The sequence below is a fragment of the Anastrepha ludens genome, chromosome 3, assembly GCF_028408465.1.
Source record: "Anastrepha ludens isolate Willacy chromosome 3, idAnaLude1.1, whole genome shotgun sequence".
NCBI lineage: Eukaryota > Metazoa > Arthropoda > Insecta > Diptera > Tephritidae > Anastrepha > Anastrepha ludens.
The window spans coordinates 129,939,569-129,957,931 of NC_071499.1; the positions used below are offsets into that span (position 1 = coordinate 129,939,569).

General features: G+C 34.1%; 3 protein-coding genes across 5 annotated transcripts; 2 read left to right on the plus strand and 1 right to left on the minus strand.

The window, feature by feature from the left end:
* The first annotated feature begins 137 nt into the window (after nucleotides 1-137).
* On the plus strand, nucleotides 138-3,494 carry LOC128859239 (myosin-G heavy chain). Of its 3 annotated transcripts, none has more exons than XM_054096087.1 (5): nucleotides 138-224; nucleotides 350-569; nucleotides 621-1,344; nucleotides 1,427-1,737; nucleotides 1,794-3,494. In XM_054096087.1, exons 2-5 carry the CDS (start codon nucleotides 457-459, stop codon nucleotides 2,122-2,124), a joined length of 1,479 nt encoding a protein of 492 aa, XP_053952062.1. In that variant the 5' UTR covers nucleotides 138-224; nucleotides 350-456; the 3' UTR covers nucleotides 2,125-3,494. The 3 variants fall into 3 exon arrangements, with proteins under 3 accessions (XP_053952062.1, XP_053952060.1, XP_053952061.1); XM_054096086.1 differs by having other exon boundaries at nucleotides 208-291; XM_054096085.1 differs by having other exon boundaries at nucleotides 199-569.
* On the minus strand, nucleotides 3,442-5,879 carry LOC128859241 (GDP-fucose protein O-fucosyltransferase 2). Its single transcript, XM_054096089.1, has one exon. It carries the CDS (start codon nucleotides 5,771-5,773, stop codon nucleotides 4,388-4,390), a length of 1,386 nt encoding a protein of 461 aa, XP_053952064.1. The 5' UTR covers nucleotides 5,774-5,879; the 3' UTR covers nucleotides 3,442-4,387.
* Nucleotides 5,880-6,139: 260 nt separating this feature from the next.
* LOC128859238 (leucine-rich PPR motif-containing protein, mitochondrial) lies at nucleotides 6,140-9,844 on the plus strand. Its single transcript, XM_054096084.1, has 3 exons — nucleotides 6,140-7,341; nucleotides 7,401-8,650; nucleotides 8,711-9,844. The coding sequence occupies exons 1-3, from the start codon at nucleotides 6,260-6,262 to the stop codon at nucleotides 9,622-9,624; spliced, it is 3,246 nt and encodes a 1,081-aa protein (XP_053952059.1). The 5' UTR covers nucleotides 6,140-6,259; the 3' UTR covers nucleotides 9,625-9,844.
* The last annotated feature ends 8,519 nt before the right edge of the window (nucleotides 9,845-18,363 follow it).

Here is an 18,363-nt window from a genome sequence, read left to right on the forward strand (position 1 = left end):
TAAAATTTTTTTGGTTTTTATGCAAAAATATTTAACTTATTCTTATTAAGCTACTTTCTAATATTTGGTGTATTTATTTTATTATTTTCTTTATATCTAAATCTTTAATATACTAAATTTTTTAATTGGAATCTTCCTACGTTTCAAGCGGCTGGCAGCATCTCCGAAGAGATTTACTCTAATTTGACATTTTTACATTGTTTTCATAACGAAAAAAGCAAAATGTAAGATAACTTATTGGAAAATATTGTTTATTTACGAATGCAGTTATTGCGGATTTTTTAAGAGCACGTAAACAGGAATAGATGTGCAGAAGTCATTCAATACCTGTTTAATTTTTCCCCCTTAGTGTGAATACTACGTTAAATTGTTATTGTGCTTTGGGGGTCATTGTGCACGACGGACGGAGCAACGTATACACAGGTACACCAAAGCTAGCATGAAGTGAATGCCACTATGAATAGAAGGAACAAAAGAGCACGTTTGGAGTTATCTGTGACGCCGACCACTATCGATGCGGGCATCGGCAGCGGTTGTGCAGTTGCCTCCAACATTGGTGACACACAAAGGTAAGTGTCGTTACATATAATTTACGTAATTAATTTTATTTACAATTGCAGCATCTTTTTGAGCAATACTACAAACTCAATCACCAACGGCGCTGAATCAGTTAGCATGTTACCCGCAAATGTATTTTTAACTATCTGTGATGAAAACTCGGACGAGTCGCAGGACTATTTGGCAATTGGCAGTACCCTGGCACAAATTAAACAAGAGCATGAAGATGCGCTATGTATTGGCAATGTAAGCAGCAGCAGCAGCACACAGTCAACACAAACATTACCACTACAATATCGTATTGTCAATCAAACACAACGCCAGTTGCCCAATGTTGAGAATATTACAAGTAGTAGCGTAATTAGTAATAACACGGCCAATACTTTAAGTGCAACGCTGCCAATGCAACTACCCAACGGCTGCGAAATATATATAGTCAAGGAATACGTGGACAATATTCCCACCATACTGACCGAAGACAGTGAATTATTGCAAACTCCGTCTAGCACAATGGCAGGCACTACTTCAGCAATAAAATTAGAGCCAGACTCTTGTTCAACATCCACAGCGGGCGTTTCCGCCTCTACTTCCACACCCTCAATCAATGGTGTACAAATTTTGCGTAATACATCGCTGCCTTGCATGATCACTACTAAGCTCCCGAATACTGCAACTGATGGGCGGATAAATACTAATAGAAATGCCGCAACAGTGTCAGCTATAAGCGCTGGTGATATACAAGAGAATAGTACAAAACGCAGTTGCATATTGGAAGCATATAAAAAGGTAAGAGAGTACAAGTCAATTTTTGTATTGTATGTACACATACATATGTATGTATCTTATTCTAACTATTTTATTAATAAAGCGCGACGATAAGCGGCGCGCCACTCATAATGAGGTTGAGCGACGTCGCCGCGACAAAATAAACAATTGGATATTTAAACTCAAAGAAATGCTGCCTATAGAAGGCGGCAATAATAACAACAATAATCATCAGCAAAGCAGCGTAGTGGAGCATTTGGCACCAAAAATCAATACCAACACAAGCAATGGAAATAATAGTACTAACAATAATAACAGTAACGGTAGTAATCGAACGCCGCCTAGCGATTCCAAATCACAAATACTAATTAAGGCTTGCGAGTATATCAAAACAATGCAGGACGAGATCAAGAGGTAAATAATGTTTGTGTTTAAATGCCTTGTGCAGTAATTGTTTATATTTTTGACAGCCTACGCGAGTGCCTTAGCGAAAATGAAAATTTACGCTTGAGTAATCAGCGTTTACAAAATGAATTGTCTAAATTGCAGAGTGAAAGGGCGGCGACAGTGAGCGCCACTTTACATACACGCAATTTCAATAGCAATTTCAACATAACCTTAAACAGTTTGAATAGCAATAACAGTAACGGCAGTGGTGGCGTTGGTGGTGGGGGAAGTAGCGCTAGTAGTAGCCCTGGTGGCACTGGCAGCATTTTTAGCAGTCTCAACATTACGCCGAATGTAAGCAGTACGAATATGTTCCCGAAACGCGAATTAATTATACGAGATTATGTCGATTAGAAAAGAAGTAGCTATTAATTTAAAAATTGTGCAATTTTTTATTTTATTTTGTTACTTAACTAAGGAGAGGTGCTGAAAAAGTAGTATTACTAGTTGCCGTGTCCTACACTTTTTTCTTATTTAATAGTTAATTTTCTGACGGATCACTCACCTAATGAGGGCAAAGATTTTACTAGTTCACGATTATTGTTACCAGTACATAAATATTATAATTACGAAGAAAAGTTTAGGAAAAAATATATACTATAAACTTAAACTATCAATTTGTAGCTTAGAATAAAACTTTAAAACTAGTTGCAACGTGCTTCTCAATATTATAAGCGCTTCCTCCAATTAGTGCAAAATCCGCGCAAATAGCGCTCACTCTTACTCTGATTCTGTCTTTCTCACACACGCACACTCATATGTAGCTAAAAATATAAGCATATTTGATCCCTTATCTTCTTAAATTTAAGAAAAAAATAAAGCTGTTTTAAGCCAAAAATCTTATCAAGTAAATAGTATGTGCAGGTATTGCAATATACACAACTGTATAGGTTGAATAAATTGTTTGTTATTATTGTTTTAATTTTTGAGATGTACTTAAAAAGTCGCGACTTTTAAGCTATACACTTTTTCATACTGACTTTTGATTGTACCATTTTTTAAATTATGTTTTATATTTGCTGCTGGAACTTTTGAATAAAGCTTTTTGTTATATAATTTATGATTATAAAAAGTAGTATTAACTATCAACTGTTTTCAAGTTAATTTTATCGCACATATTATTAAGAAAACATATTGATTATTCAATAGTCATGTCTCCAATTAACAAATAGAAGATCAAAAAGTAATGAAAAAACTTACGCTAATAGCCAAACAAAAGTGGAATACATAAAGAATTAAAAAATAAACATTTGTTTTTGAAAACTTAAAATGGACCAAATCTATCTAAAAATCTGGCATTGGGATAAGCTGTGCAATGTCATGTATACTTTTTTATTTGGCTGTCATTGTAAAAATAATAATAAATGACTTGTAATATTTTTGAAGTGATAAAAGTTTGAAAATGTTCACATTTAAACAATATTTGCTGTGACTTGTTACACTCATTTTTGGTAAACGGGGGTTACATTTAATATTTAAAAAGAAAAATAGTTGTTTTTGTAAGCGTTATAGCGTAGTGCAGCAATTTTTTGCCTTTTACATTATGTAACATTTATAAAAGCGTTGATTATTACAAGAAACAAATATATATAAATAGCAAATATTAAGACAAACAAAAACAAACGTTTATAAAAACCTATTAAAAGTTATTACTTCAAAAAAAAAAAAACATTGAATGATACCAACATTTTTTATTTAGTAATAGTTGCAGTTTTTGATCAAAATTAATGTTATACAGTGAGAGTGAAGATTATAGACGATTTATGCTAAAAAAAGAAACATTAAAAATAAATATCAGATAAACATAAATACCTTCAAAACAATTTACAAGTTAAATAAATATAAAACCCAAAGCGATGATATGCATTAACTTTGCAATATAAACAGCTAATTAAACCATATTTCTAAAATGCAGCAAGCATATATGTATTAACCATTTTTGAAATGCATACTTACAAAAGTTATTAATCAGAGAAGTTTTAAATTTTTTAAATATTTAAATTAATAAATGTTGAAAAGTAGCATTTCCTAAACTTAGTTAATAAGCAAATAATTGCTAACAAAAAATTAAAAACTTGAGATTGAAGCTTAAGTAATAAAGTTTACCTCAGAAAAAATCAAATATTTATTATTATTTGGCAAAAAAGTATTTAAATAGTTGGTTGAATGTTGTTGTCGTTGTGTGAGCATAAAATAAAAAGTCGCCACTTATATATTGAGAATATTGTTTGATGATAATACTCCACTGGATATACATACATATGCACCCGACTCCCGTGAGAATTTCTTAAGTGCAGTATTTAATGAAACGTACGAATTTGAAATAGCTGTGACTACCTTCACAATGTAGGGGAGTACTCCCTCATGGTGAAAATGTTATTTTTTTTGTTTATTTATACAAAAAGTAGGAATGATAAAGGGTAAATAGAAACAGTTGTAAACAAAACTTACAACGTCAAAAAACTTAAACCTAGTTCACTTATGTGACTTTGGTATTCTTAGCTTATAAAAATAGCCAGCATGGCCCATATAAATTTATGTATGTGTGTACATATGTATATTGAGAAGTACAAAATTTGTTTGAAGACTTGGAAAAGCTTCTTATGCATCGTAGAATTCAGTAGACAATCGGCCACACCGAGTTCCTTTCACAGTTAGCCAGTGTTGCATTTTTGCAGAGCGTATTGAAGGTGGTTTCCTGTCTAAAGCCCAGTATTTCACGCTCTTCATATATGCGGTAAGTAAATGTACTCTCAAAGGTGCCGATGAAGTGTCGCGCATGGGCACATAGTATTTGATCCACAATTGCCTGTCCGCCATCTTTGATGAGCGCTTTCTCTGCCAGTGATTCGGGTATGAAACGTCGCATACGTACACGTTGCAGATAGGCTTTTAGATTCGTCAACTCCATTGCAGTGGTATCGGTGGCTATGTAGACTGTGGTAAGATTGAGCAGTTGCATTTGTGCACGTATTTGCGTTGCCGCTGACTTCAATGTAGGTGTGGTTTTTTGCCGTCCATGCACAAAGTCTCCGCGTCGAAAATGTACGGCCAAATAGTCCCCGCCCAAGGCATCACGATACGGTCGCTCTGCCTCCCACATTGGTGGATGCTGTACAAGCTCCTCGGCTTTATGTGAATGAAGAACACGCATGCGGTAGTCATTGGCAATTGTAACTAATGGCTCAGCAAAACGCATAGAGCGGCGTGCGCGCCAAAATTCTTTGTCGCCCCATTGATCGTGTAGTACTATTTCAGCGTTAAGAATAGCGTAGACTTTTACATCGTTAACCGACTGTGACGCAGTACTTTTAATATGTTGGCGGAGTAAGCTTTCCAGCAGATTAACACTGCCCTGATAGCGCACACAAGCAAAGTCATTGTCCAACAGCATCGGTTGCTGCAGCAGGTACCCTTGTAGGTATTGATTCTTGTCGCAATTAGGCTCAAATTGGAACTTCTCATGGAACACGCCCTGCTCGAACATGTCATCGAAATGCAAAAGTTGGAAAACTTGATGTACTTGCACATATGGGGCCTCCTGTAGTCCGAATTGCGCAATCTCCGCTAAAAATTCGGGAAAGTCCAGCACAGGCGCAAATCGCCGCATGCTCTCCACATCAAAAAAATGTTCCCAAGGTAGGTTCTGTTGTTGTAAATGACTGGATTTCCAGTGATAAAGCCGCCGCCAAGGAGGCAGCACTAATCGTATATTCTGAAATGGTTTACGACGTGATATCTGACGCACGAACACAGCCAGTCGTATGTAGACATCGCGGCGCAAATTAAATCCTTCCGGTGGATTCACGTCGTAGAGCAGATAAATGGAGTTACGCCGTTGAATGATTGGATAATAACAGTGAGAGCCACCGGGTAGACCTTTAGTAAATCTGAAAACATGATGAAACTTGTCGCAGCTCTTTAAATTGTACTCAACTATTTCTCTGCCAGTCGACAAAGGCAACAAACAGAAGCAGCTTGTGGCTAATAGGAAGCGCCACATTATTATCTGCTGACTTTAATTTTTATTTCAGTAAATCACAAAAAAAATTGGTTATCAGTACATTTTTGTTTCCTATCGTCTCTTTTTATGAAAAGCTATTGATTGGATTACAGCTGTTCGCAAGGTCAATTGTTAGAGTGGCCAGTACTAACGGCTGGGGATGGTCAAAAATCTTAACCACTTAAATCTTTTTCAAATCTATTTAGCTTAATAGATTTTAAAAAGCTTTCATTTTTTCATACTTACGTATTTCATATTTCCTATATCCCTATTGCGAATTAATTTGAATTTTGTTTAATTATAAAACAAACCACTTCCCTGAACACATTCCATTGCATGTATCAGCTGTTGTCCCAATCAGCTTATTTTGACAGTTACTTTACGTAAACAACCGGCTAACAACGCGTGCTGTTACTTGTTTCCTTGCAGTTTTTGTTTTCCATTGCGTGTATTTCTCCAAATTGTTTGGGGTAAACTAGAATCAAAATGAGTGTCCGTCTCCTAAATGTGTCTTGCAAATGGCAGCGGCTTGGTTGCTTCGCCCAACGTGTCTACTATCAACCGAATGCACCAACATGTGGTTATGCAATAGGAGCAACAAGGAAGTCGCTGCATCAAACAGTAGCGAGCGGCTGGAATGTGCCTTTAAATAAATGGAATATCCACCAAAAGTATGGCCATAGTGGCTATGCTTCCGTAAGTAAAGCAGCTCCAGTTGCAAAAGCGCCCGCCATGGTGACGCTTTTGGAAAAGTTAGTAGCGCAACATCAAACCTCTGGAGAACTCAACTTTGAGTTATGCGATAAAGTAATCACACAATTGGAACGTAATCCGCATGTTTACAACCAACTACTAAGCAGCGAACAGGCGCATTTTCTGCTACACGCTTGCGGTACTCTGCTGCCGATGCGACCAAGCAACACGCGTTTGGAACTATTCCACCGTCTTTGGTCCTATTTGGCACAAAATTCAAAGTTGACTGCGTCAGACTATGTCACTTGGCTGCAAGTTCTACAACACAATCGTGCGTCACTTGCTGATTTTCGTTCATTTCTGCAAGAGTTTAATAACCTAAACAGCAAAATCGAATTTGCGCTGCCAGAAATCTATGCTGAACTACTGGGCACAGCTTGTGGAACCGGAGACATGCAACAGGCGACCGAGTTGTTGGCTGAAATGCGCGATCATGAATTTCCCCTAACAGAGCGTCATTTCAACTCACTACTGTTAGGACACGCGCGCAATCACGACCTGGCTGGTTGTCGCGCTGTGCTTGACAACATGCTCGCTGCGGGTATTACGCCTAGTGCAGAAACGCAGTCTTTGCTAGTGTCTGCGTATTTGGAAAATGACGCGCACGCAAAAGCAGTGGAAGTGTTGAACAAATTTCATGGTAAATTTCAGGCAGCTCAAGTCGTGCGTATGCTGCGCAGTCTCCTGTATATTGAAAGACAGCAAGATGAAGAAATGATAAAGCAATTAGTACAGGAATTGCCGAGGGACTTCGCGGAAGGTACAGAAGTGGCATTGCCACTGCGACACTTATGCATCGAACTGCTGCACAACGGGTAATTGCAATAAAATCAATTAATTTAATTTTGTAATTATCCAATATTGATTTTTGCAGCAAACTGCCTTCGGTGAACATCATCATCTCTAGCTTGCCTACACCGCGATTCTACGAAAACCAAAACATTGATACCTTCGGGGTCTTTTTGCTACAAGAACTATTCCGCAAAAAGTTTAATGCTTCGCAGATAATCGAAGTTGCCAAAATGCTCCAAGGCAGCGGCAAGAACAGTCGCGCGTTGCACATATCCACAGAGATAGCACTACGACGCGACACTGAAATGGCGTTACCCTTTCTAGAAGCGCTATCTCAGCTAGAGCCATTGCGTCCCCACTATTTTTGGCCACTCCTTTTGCATAATCATCGGCAGTCAGGTGAGGCTGGTGTGCTGAGTGTTTTGAAGCAAATGAAATCTTTAAATGTGGCTTGTGATCGCGAAACTATCGCTCTTTACACATTACCCCTTTTACCATTGACCCTCAAACAACCCGAACAGACAATGAAATCACTAGATGAAGTAGGCATCAAGCCCTCTTTAGCGTTGATTGAAATAATAATGTATTTACTAATCCGTCAAAGGCTTGACGCGGCGTATGATTTACTGGAACTATATCCCACCAAAATGGCAGTTGAACAGCTAGTTCCCACACTGGCGAATGCCGCTGTAAACGTACGCGCCACAAAGCGTTATCAACAGTACGTCAAGCTGCTTGCAGCTTTATCGAAGAAGAACGAGAATCGCAAAGTTGACTGGATCGGACAACTATTGTTGAGCATGGTGCAAGGGCAAATGCGCCTGCGCAGCGATCTGAGATCAGTAAAACGCTTCGTTGATGAAATGGTCAAATTTGGTTTGGTGATATCACCCGCTGCAGCGAATGCCACAGTGACAGCGCTAGAAGAACAAATAAAGTCAGAGGTGAACTTAACTTCCATCAAGGAGGAGTTGCACAAAATTACTGATTACAATGTAGTGCTACCGCAAAATGTTGCAGCTGGTGATACAAGTGGCGCCACTCCCTCGTTTGTAAAGCATCCGCGCGACATGACGCTAGAAGAGCTGGAATATCATCTAGTTGAATTGGAAGGGAAAGGAATGAATGCCCGAGGCGTGCTGCGAAGACTTTTGCAGTTATACGTTCGTGACGGCCAGTTAGAGCGCGCATTAGAAATTAAAGATAAATGTGACAAGCTGCAGGTGCAAGTGAGCGCCGGTATGTTGGCCAGTACGCTGGATCTTTACATTAAACTGAAAGATCTGCCCAACGCTGAGAAGAGCCTGAAGCGACTGCAGCAAGAGTTTCCAGGTGCGCAAAATTATTGAAACAAATCGCATTACCTATAATCTAATCATTTTATTCTTGTAGATTTTTCCTTAGACGAACATAAGTTCGTTGATTTTGCAACCCTGTTAGTACACAACAAGCAGTTAGATGAGGCAAAGGAAATGCTACAAACACGCGCCACAAAGCAGCGAATCTATGGTGGCGATTATGTAATTAAAAATGTATGGAATTTTCTCTCTACTGTGGCACAGTTCGCCGCGGAAATGCCCAATCTAGAGCCGGAACGCAATTTGACACGAGAACACTTTCACTTCCTACAAAAGTTGCGCTACTGCAATGCACACAACAGCGTTTTGGGTCCGATTGTGCGTGAGCGTTTACTACGCGGGGACATCACCGCCGCCGTGGCAGATTTTCAAAAACTCGCCGAGCAGTACAAACATACACCACTCCAATTCGAGCTGCTGTCATTGCTGGTGCGGCTGAGTAACGGTATTGAACCAGAAGTTACGCAATATAACGGCGTGAATGGCGAAGAAGCCCAACAGCTCTTGAACGAAGTGACGAATACCATTTCCAAAGTTCATGGCGTTTTGAATATGAACAGCGGATTATTGCTGGCATTCGCCGAATCCGGTACAGACAATCAGCTACGTCGCTTGCTCATCAGTCCGGAATTTCGCATCAATGAACATTTGCTGCTGAAAAATTGTGAGTATTTGGGCGAAGAAGGCGCTGTGGCCACCTTACTACGCTTGGCGCGTGGGGCACGCGGTTTCGGACGTACTATTGAGGAACAAAACATCTACAACATGCTGCTGACACACTTCTCCAAAGCGAATAATTATCCAGCCGCATTGGATCTGTATGAGCGTCTGGAGGCAGATGACGATTTGAAAATATCACAAGAGTTCTTGCGAAATTTAGTTCATTTGCTGCGTATTAATAATGTCGAAATACCTAGCAAAGTGGCGTTGCGCGCGCAGATTATATAGTGAACAGCGTACGACAGTTTAGTTATGTAAAGTAAATTAATAAACACATAAATAAATTTGCGGTTTAGTTGTAGGCCACGAGTTAAAACTCTACGCTAAGCTGAGAAACATGAAGGCATTTTGAAGAAGTAAATAAAAGGCAAACGAATTGTTATTTGTATTACTTAAATTAATTTTATTTCCTAGCAATTAAATGCTAAAATATACAACAGCGCAAATACACATTTCCTTACTATTGTAAACTTTCGTGGACATCCGAGTGGATGGGCGTGCATTCTATATATTTGCCAGCAATTTTGATTTTTGTATGTAGTACTCGTATGTGTAATACGGTAATTATTTCAAACCATAAATTAAGGTTGACATTTTAACTACAGGAAAGAAATCAACAAACGTACGAGGAGCAAGGAACGTAATGGCTAAACGTTGTGGCAACGAAAAACAAAAAACAAAAAACAAAAAAATAAAGAACGGAACAAGAATTGAAGCAAAATTAAGGGTAATTGGAATAATTTGTAGTTGTAAAAAATGCAATTTGTTGTTTTTGAAATTCGTAAATCCATTGAGTAACAATATTTTATAACTTTACATTACTGTTACACTTGCATAAACACATATGTAAGTAGCACTATCCAATCATATATATAATAATTTTCAGCACATTTTACTTAATCTTTACTAATTTATTTATTATTTCATTATTAGATGTAAATTTTTCTTTATATTTCGTGCTTTTCTTATATAATTTCCCAATAAATGTGTATGTTAGTAATATCACTCAATGCACCCACCACAATTTTCTCCATTTTTGTTTTTTCTCTTTTTTCCTTTTTGGTTCAAATTTTAATTATTTATGTATATCTAGCATATTTATATATTTATATCTAGGTATTTGTGGAAAATTTGATAGTTAAATATATATATATCTAATAATTTTGCATTGCCTTAATGGCTGAGCGTAGTATCATACATAAAAACATAAGAATTTTATAATTCGAATTACATATAAGGTTAATAAGTTGTTAGTTATTAAATGTTATTTGTGTGAAGAAAAATTCTTTGTTTTTTTCTGTAAATTTGGTTGAAAAAATGTTAATCACAGCGTGTTGTAATGAGTATGATTATTATCGGTATTGTGTAAAAAAGCTATGAACTAAATTATAATTTGCCTTAAAAATATGCACAAGGTTTCCGTGAAGCGAATAACTCTGTTTTTACTAAGTATTTAAATTCCAAAACCAAAAGCTTTTTAAAGAATTCTATTTAACAAAATCTTAAACAATTATATGTTCATATTTAAGTTATTGGATAACCCTCAGGTTATATTGCTGAACTGAAGTCTCCGAAACTTATTTCAGTTTAAGTTTTTTTTTAACAGAAAGTCTTTATTTTTTAATTATTTTATAAAAATTAAATCAAATTTCTTTAACAAACTCGTGAATAATAGAATGATCCAAAGGAAAAAAAATATGTTCTACCATTTATCTTTTTATTGCTTCTCAGCATAATAAAGCATAAAGACTGCCAGCCAGTTTGATGTATTTATGAAAAAAGAGAGTAAATGGATTTTTTGTATGTCTCTATTTTACAATACTATTTTTTGGCCGCCGCGGCTGAATGGGTTGGGGCTTGACTACCATTCGGAGCTGCACGTGCTCGAAACCCTGGGCAGGAGTCACCAAATGCTAGAAAATGTTGTTTACAATAGTGGTCACCCCTCGACAGGCTATGGCAAACCTACGAGTGTTTCTACCATGAAAAGGCTCCTAATAAAAAACTATCTGCCGTTCGGAATCGACTTAAAACTGGAACAACATCACACCACAAATAGGAGGAGCTCGGCCAAACGCCTAACTGAAGTATACGCGCCAATTATTTATTTTAATATACATATGTACATACATACATGCATATTCAAAGCAAGTGGATTTTGATACCTCAAGAACAAAAAAACACAAACCGGCTAATGGGCACAAATAAACAAAGTATTTATTTTCATGTTGTCAAAAAAGCGTACGTCAAATACTTACTCCTCTTTGTTTAATACACTTTGGTCATTGCTACCTGGCTCACTTTATATCAATACACTACCATATGGAACTATTTTGAAACATTATGAACAGTCCAAGCTGTCAAATATTGCTAAAATGTAAAAGGGCCTCTTCTAGCATTATTTGACACATTTTTTCTATGTAGAACGCTAAACATTTATTTCCCCCTCAAGGCAATTCCACACCCCAAAAGTACCTACCTAAGGTTGTTGTTGTTGTACCACTCCTAAACTTTTTTTGCAGAATATTGAATAATTGCTATTTTTGTTGTTATAGCAGTTCAAAGCAAAAACAACAACAATGTTGATGAGTCTGGATACCTGCTGGAGTACATCCATAAAGGTATGTTATGCCAGTAGAATAACAATGTTAGTAGTAAACCACAATATTCAATAAAAATGAAATCGTCCCTACCGCAGTTTAATTTAAGAATTGAGTAAGTAGTAAAATAGTTACAATCTCGAACAAAAATTATTTTGTATTTTCCACTCAAATATGTTTACCGAAACGCCTAGGGACTATTGTAAGTATGTATGAATTGATTTAACATTAGTCAAGTTTTTTGAAAAGTGTCTTAAATTCGTTGTTTTACCAAGGGTTTCCAAAATTTTCATCCGAGAGTGTGTTCCAGTCGTCACTAAGTGGCTGAACCAGGTCGCTTAAAATTCAAATTGCACATTTTTCTTTATTAAAAGCTGAGCGGCAAAATAAAAATGTGTCAAAAATAAATAATGGAAATTTAATTTTGAAATAATTATCAAGTTTTTTAAATATCATATATATATTCGACATTCAATGATTGCATCAGTCAAACGCTTTAGGGTCTTTATGAATAACTGTAAAAATCCAAAATCTGCATTGGCGATTATCGGTAAGTGAAAATTGTGTACATATCTGAGAGAACGATTTGGAATATTGGCAGAGAACGACCAAACTTTGGCTTCGGTCATGTTCGACCATAAAAGTTCGGTTCGATTTCGTTTCTCTCAAAAGAAAATCCGAACTTTGACCGAAAATCTCTTAATTTTTATGCGTTCAGAAAAAATTCAAAACAGCCTTTGGATTTTGCATGATAACGATATGATTGCAAGTAACATTGAAAAAAATATTTTTCATTAAATAAAGAATTGGAAACTTTTCTGAATGATTATTTGCTGCTCCCAAAAAATTTTAACAATATTGGGTACTGTATCGAATTCCACATTTTCTGTTAAAAAAAATGCTTTAAAATATCTAACGCCATATACTCCAAACAGGGGTTACAGGAACCTATATACATATGTACGTATTGTGAGCAACTGTTCCGTGCTGAACACCGATAGTCGACGCCGCTTGCAAGGTAAGAAGACCGATAAGCTTTTTTTCTTGCTTTACAATATATAATATATGTATGAAAGTAAAACTCATGTAAAAAAGTTTTTTTTTTTGGTATTTTTACAAAGTGTATTGTATCTTGACAGCTGAAATTTATGTGATTGAAACTTTGGCGCCTTTTTTGCTCTTTTATTAATAAAAATACTCAATTTTGAAAGTCATTGGTTGTTTATTACTTGTTTGGTTCGGCCTTTTGGAGGTCGATCTCCAATTATTAGTATGGGTATATTCAATAACGCATTATATGCGCAACGTACTTTTGCAGTGTTGGGAATGCGTTCAGAAATGCAAATATGGCAGTACTGCAAATGCATCGCGTTCGAAAACGCCATTTTTGTATCAAACGTCGCGCATTATTTGCAGGAAAAATTTTAATACTGCCAATCTATCAATTGCAACACTTGTCACATTGGCAGTGCTGCCAGCGCTGCAATTACTGCGCATTTATAATGCGTTTCTGAATATACCCTATATTAAAAACACAAAAAACAGTTCTTTTAATTCAAAGGAAATTGCGTGAGCCAATTGTAAAATAAAAAGATGATTCATTTTTTTTTTGTTTTTTTTTATTTATTTATTAATCAATTAAATACAATAATTATTTATTTATTACTTAGCATTTGACTTTTGTTAAAGAACATTCACACCCATTCACTGTTCAACCTCAGGCACCCATTTCCATTTACACATTCATACATTGCACTCAAATTTGCGGAACATTTATACTCACCCACACACGAACACACAAGCGCGTAGTTAACGCAGACATACATACATATGTACCTAGAAAAATTCACATCGATAAAGAATTAAATTCTAGCTTTAGTTTGCAATTCATTTTTGTTTTCGCTTTTGCAGTTCAGTTACATTTTTGTATATGTATGTATTAATATAGATATATATTTTTTTATTTTACCTTTTCTACACTTTTAATGTTTTTTATAGTTTTTGCATTATTTTGTAGGTTTTTTTTTGCTGTTTTTTGTTGTTATTGTTTTGTTAGGATTTTTATTTTATTTTTTAACACTATGCCTTTGTAGAGATATATACATATGTGAAACTCAAGCGTTTGTTCATTAATTCTTCAAAATTTTTAATTACTTGTAACTGCAAGCTGTATACCATCTTTCGTAGTTTTCACTCATTTTTAATGAATTTAAGTGCTGCTTTATACCAAAATAAATTACATGGTTGAAACGCAAATCGTCTTATACATACGTATAGTAAATATGTACTAATTATTTAGGTAGCTATATATGTATATAAATAAAGCGTGTATTTGGGTATTTTGTTGTTTATATATACATAAAAATATATATTTGTATGTATATATGAATGCATGTATGTGTGTATGTGTTTATATTTTTGGGTGTGTGGTACAATATATTTCCCTATTTTTAGTTTTATTTCGTAAACTTTACACTTTGTTTTCTGTATTTTCACAATGTTTACGTTTATTTTACAAGAGCTTTTATATTCAACTTTTGCTGGACTTTGTTTTTAATCACATAATTATAAAACATGCATCTATTTTTGTTTTTTGTTTTTGCTTAGAATTGAAAATTCAAAATTTCTTTCTTTTTATTAATTCTTTAAATATATAAATGAAATTCGCAATACTTTTTTATAAATTGTACAATATTTTTTATTTATTTCTAGTTTTGGGCGTAAACAACATATTTAGTGGAAGCAGCTTAGGCACGAAGGCACTGCTGTATTTCGGAACATAGTTTTGAATTCCCTATTTCGTTGGCCTCTACGAAAGTACATTTTCGCCTTGCAAAATTTTGAGAATCGTGAATTTAAAAATTTACTATTTGAGCGAATTTACTATAAGAAAGATAAAAGTTTAGAAACTCCTTATGGCTCTCCACATTGACGAGAGCTTCGCTGCCACATCGTGTTGGCATTAAATTTACAATCTTAGAATTCTATTATATTTATATATGTAAATGTTTATACTGTATGTATGTTTATTTGTCAATAAATTTGCATTTGATGAAATATTATTAAAATTATTTTTTCTTATTATTATTTGTATTAACGTTTACACCGCCCATTTTTGATACCGATATATATATTTTTTTTTTGATTGTGGTTCATCCATAAAAATTCTTGCTTAAGCAAATGCATCCTGTAGCTGCAGTTTTTACTTAAAACACACTAAAACTGCTAAACAGAGCGCTAAATGCGTGCAACAGCTGAACAACCAGCGCAATACAAAAAACAAAAAAAATAAATAAAATTTAATTAAAAAAAATTAATTGAAAAACAAAAAAAATGTAAATTCTGTTGAAAAAAATAAAAATTCAATGAAAACAAAATAAAAATTTATTGAAAAAAGACTAAAAATAAAAAAACAATTATAAATTAAAGAAAACATAAAAAGGATATAAAAGAAATTAAATTGATTTAAGCCCAACAAGACATAAGAAATGTAGCCAAAATTAAAAAAAAAAATTCAAAACTTAAAAAATTGATAAGATGTAAATATAATAAAAAAAGGAACTTTAAAATTAAAAATACTAAAAAAAATATGAAAAATAGATGAAGCAATAAAAAGTTGTTTTATTTAATTAAAAAAGGGCGAAATAAATATGCAAGAAAACAATTTTTTTAAAGATGAAAAAAAATGTAAGGCATTTAAAAATATTTTATAATTCAAGAATATACTACAAAAATTTTTTTTCTAAATATATGTGTGTACATATATATGCACATATGTAGCTGAACAGTAAAGAACATGCAACAACAAGAAAATAAAATTTAATTAAATTGAAAAATTAAAAATGTCAAAATTAAGTTGAAAAAGAACTGTAAGAAAATTTAAATTGAAGAAATTTTTGAAATTTAAATTAAGAAATCCGAAATGAAAAAAGAGAAAAATAAATAAGCAATTTCAATACAAGTAAAAGTTTTTTAAAAAAACGTACTTAAATTTGAAAAAAAATACTGTTAATTAAAATTTAAACTCGACCGACATCTTGTTGCAACTCACTTATCGAGCATACATTTTTTATAACACATTTCGCTTACAACAAAACAAAAACCTACTAACGTATTTAAGTTATTTTATTTCTATATTTAATATTAATGCTAATGTTTATTTTCTCATGTTCGTCTTTATACAACTCAAGTACACTCAGACTCAGGCGTATATGGATGGAGTGTGTATGTGTATGTGTTTTGTTTAAAGTTTAAACTGTACATTCTATGTGCAACCCACGTGGCAATGCAACTATAACGAGCATAATGCACAATTTTTGCTATTTCATTTCAAAAACACAAACAATTTTTTATTTATTTTAATTTTTTTGCAAAATTTTTTAAACTCATTAGTCACCAGCAAATTTTGCAAGGAACCACATACGTAAAATGGCAAACATTAGCAAAAGGCGGAAAAGCAAATGGGATGAGCCTTGATGTTACAATTATTTAGCAAATGCGTCCCCAAAGTTTTTTTTGTTAAAATATAAAATGTAATTCGAAAATGTAAATTGCTTAAGGGGTTAGGTGGGTTTCAGAGGTTGAAAAAAAGAAGATTTTGACTATTTTTTTTTAGTATATAAAATCATATATTTTATTTAAAAAATTCACTATATCTAAGATACATATATAAACAGTATTTTGTGAAATTTGTATTTAAAAATTTCTAAAACTCAGCCGTTGGTACCTCATCTTCCTTGACGTCTCAAAAAAAAATCCTCTTGCCGTGGACAGCATAACTCATTATGGGTTCATCTAAAATCAAAAAACCAAAAGGATTTCGTTGGTACACGGATAAATCTCGTTGTTGTACGAAGGAAAAAAAAAACAAATCCAAATTTGAATTTTTTACATGCTTTGAACCAAAAAACACATTTTTTAGTGAAATTTTCGACATACATTGGCTCAAAAAAATAGTTGTAATTAATAAAAAACAAAATCCTTCGAGATATCGTGTCCACCGACTTAAAAAATGGAGTTTTGAGATAAACACGTATACCTGCGAAGCGCTCGACTGACGTGGCCTAATGGGCGGAACTTCTGAGGGTCTATCTCTTAGAATTTTACTCGGATCGACTTAAAATTTTAGGAGAGTATTTTAAACATACTGTACTATTTAATGAGACAAAAAAAACAAAAATCGATTTTTTGAAATTTTCAAACCCACCTAACCCCTTAATTGAAATCAAAACTAAGTGGAACTATACACAAAAAAAAAAAAAATAAAAAAAATTTCAAATAAAAAAATACTGAAAGCAGTTAAGATAAAAGTTTTAATATTAATAAATTACCCTGAGCCATATTTTTGCTAGTTTTAATAATACAAAATTCTCTTGCTGCGTGTTTGTAATTACATATATGTATGTATGTATGTACATATGGAACACTCTCAAGAATAAATGATATGCAAATTGTGTAGTAAACCAATAAACAACAGATATATAACAACAGTTGGTAAGTCCTTGCCAAAGCATTGCCAAACTGGTAGTTTACGTGGAAACACCCAAAAGGCAACAGCAATAACGTTTTTTTTTTGCTGAATTGATACGAGTATATGCTTTAAATCAATTTAAATAATATTTGAGTGATTTATACCTGGAATTGGCCCGCGTTTATATGCTGACAAGAGCTGTCACTCCTCCAGCAGCGATCTCAACAAACTTAATAAACAGTTAATAAAAGTATAAAAGCAACAACTCTTGTTTGTTCGGATTTTCGTGGCTGCAGAACTTTTGCTAAGGATGTTTTTGGATGCCTTAGAGCGAGCAAATAAAGTTTAATTTTTTAAAGCATTTTTTGCATTCCAGTCCATTATTGTTGCCAACAAATGCGTAGACTTCCGCAAATGCAGTTAACTTTTATTTTTTTGTTGGGTAGGAAACATTGCAGTTTGCTTATTTCTTTTTTTTGATTTTGTGATATACAAGTATGTATCATATTTAATATGCTGATTTACGTACGAAAAATTACATATTTACATCTGTGTGAATGTAGCGTGTGCTATGTAACGCTATATTTGTATGTATGTAGCAATGGCTGTGTGTTTGTATTTGAGTGTGTGTATGTAAATACAAATGTATGTTCCCATGTTTTGTATGCGCTGGCGTCCTTTAGAAAATTCCTATGAATTTCATACTAAAAATAAAAATATAAATGAAAAAATGCCTACGATACAATTTTATACAAAGTCTCTGTTTAGTATTCATTAAAATAATTACATATATTTTTAAATTTAAGCAAATAGCATATTTTTTATTAATGAATTATATTTTACTATATGCATGTGCACACATACATATGCATTTTTATATTACTTATAAGTCGTTTC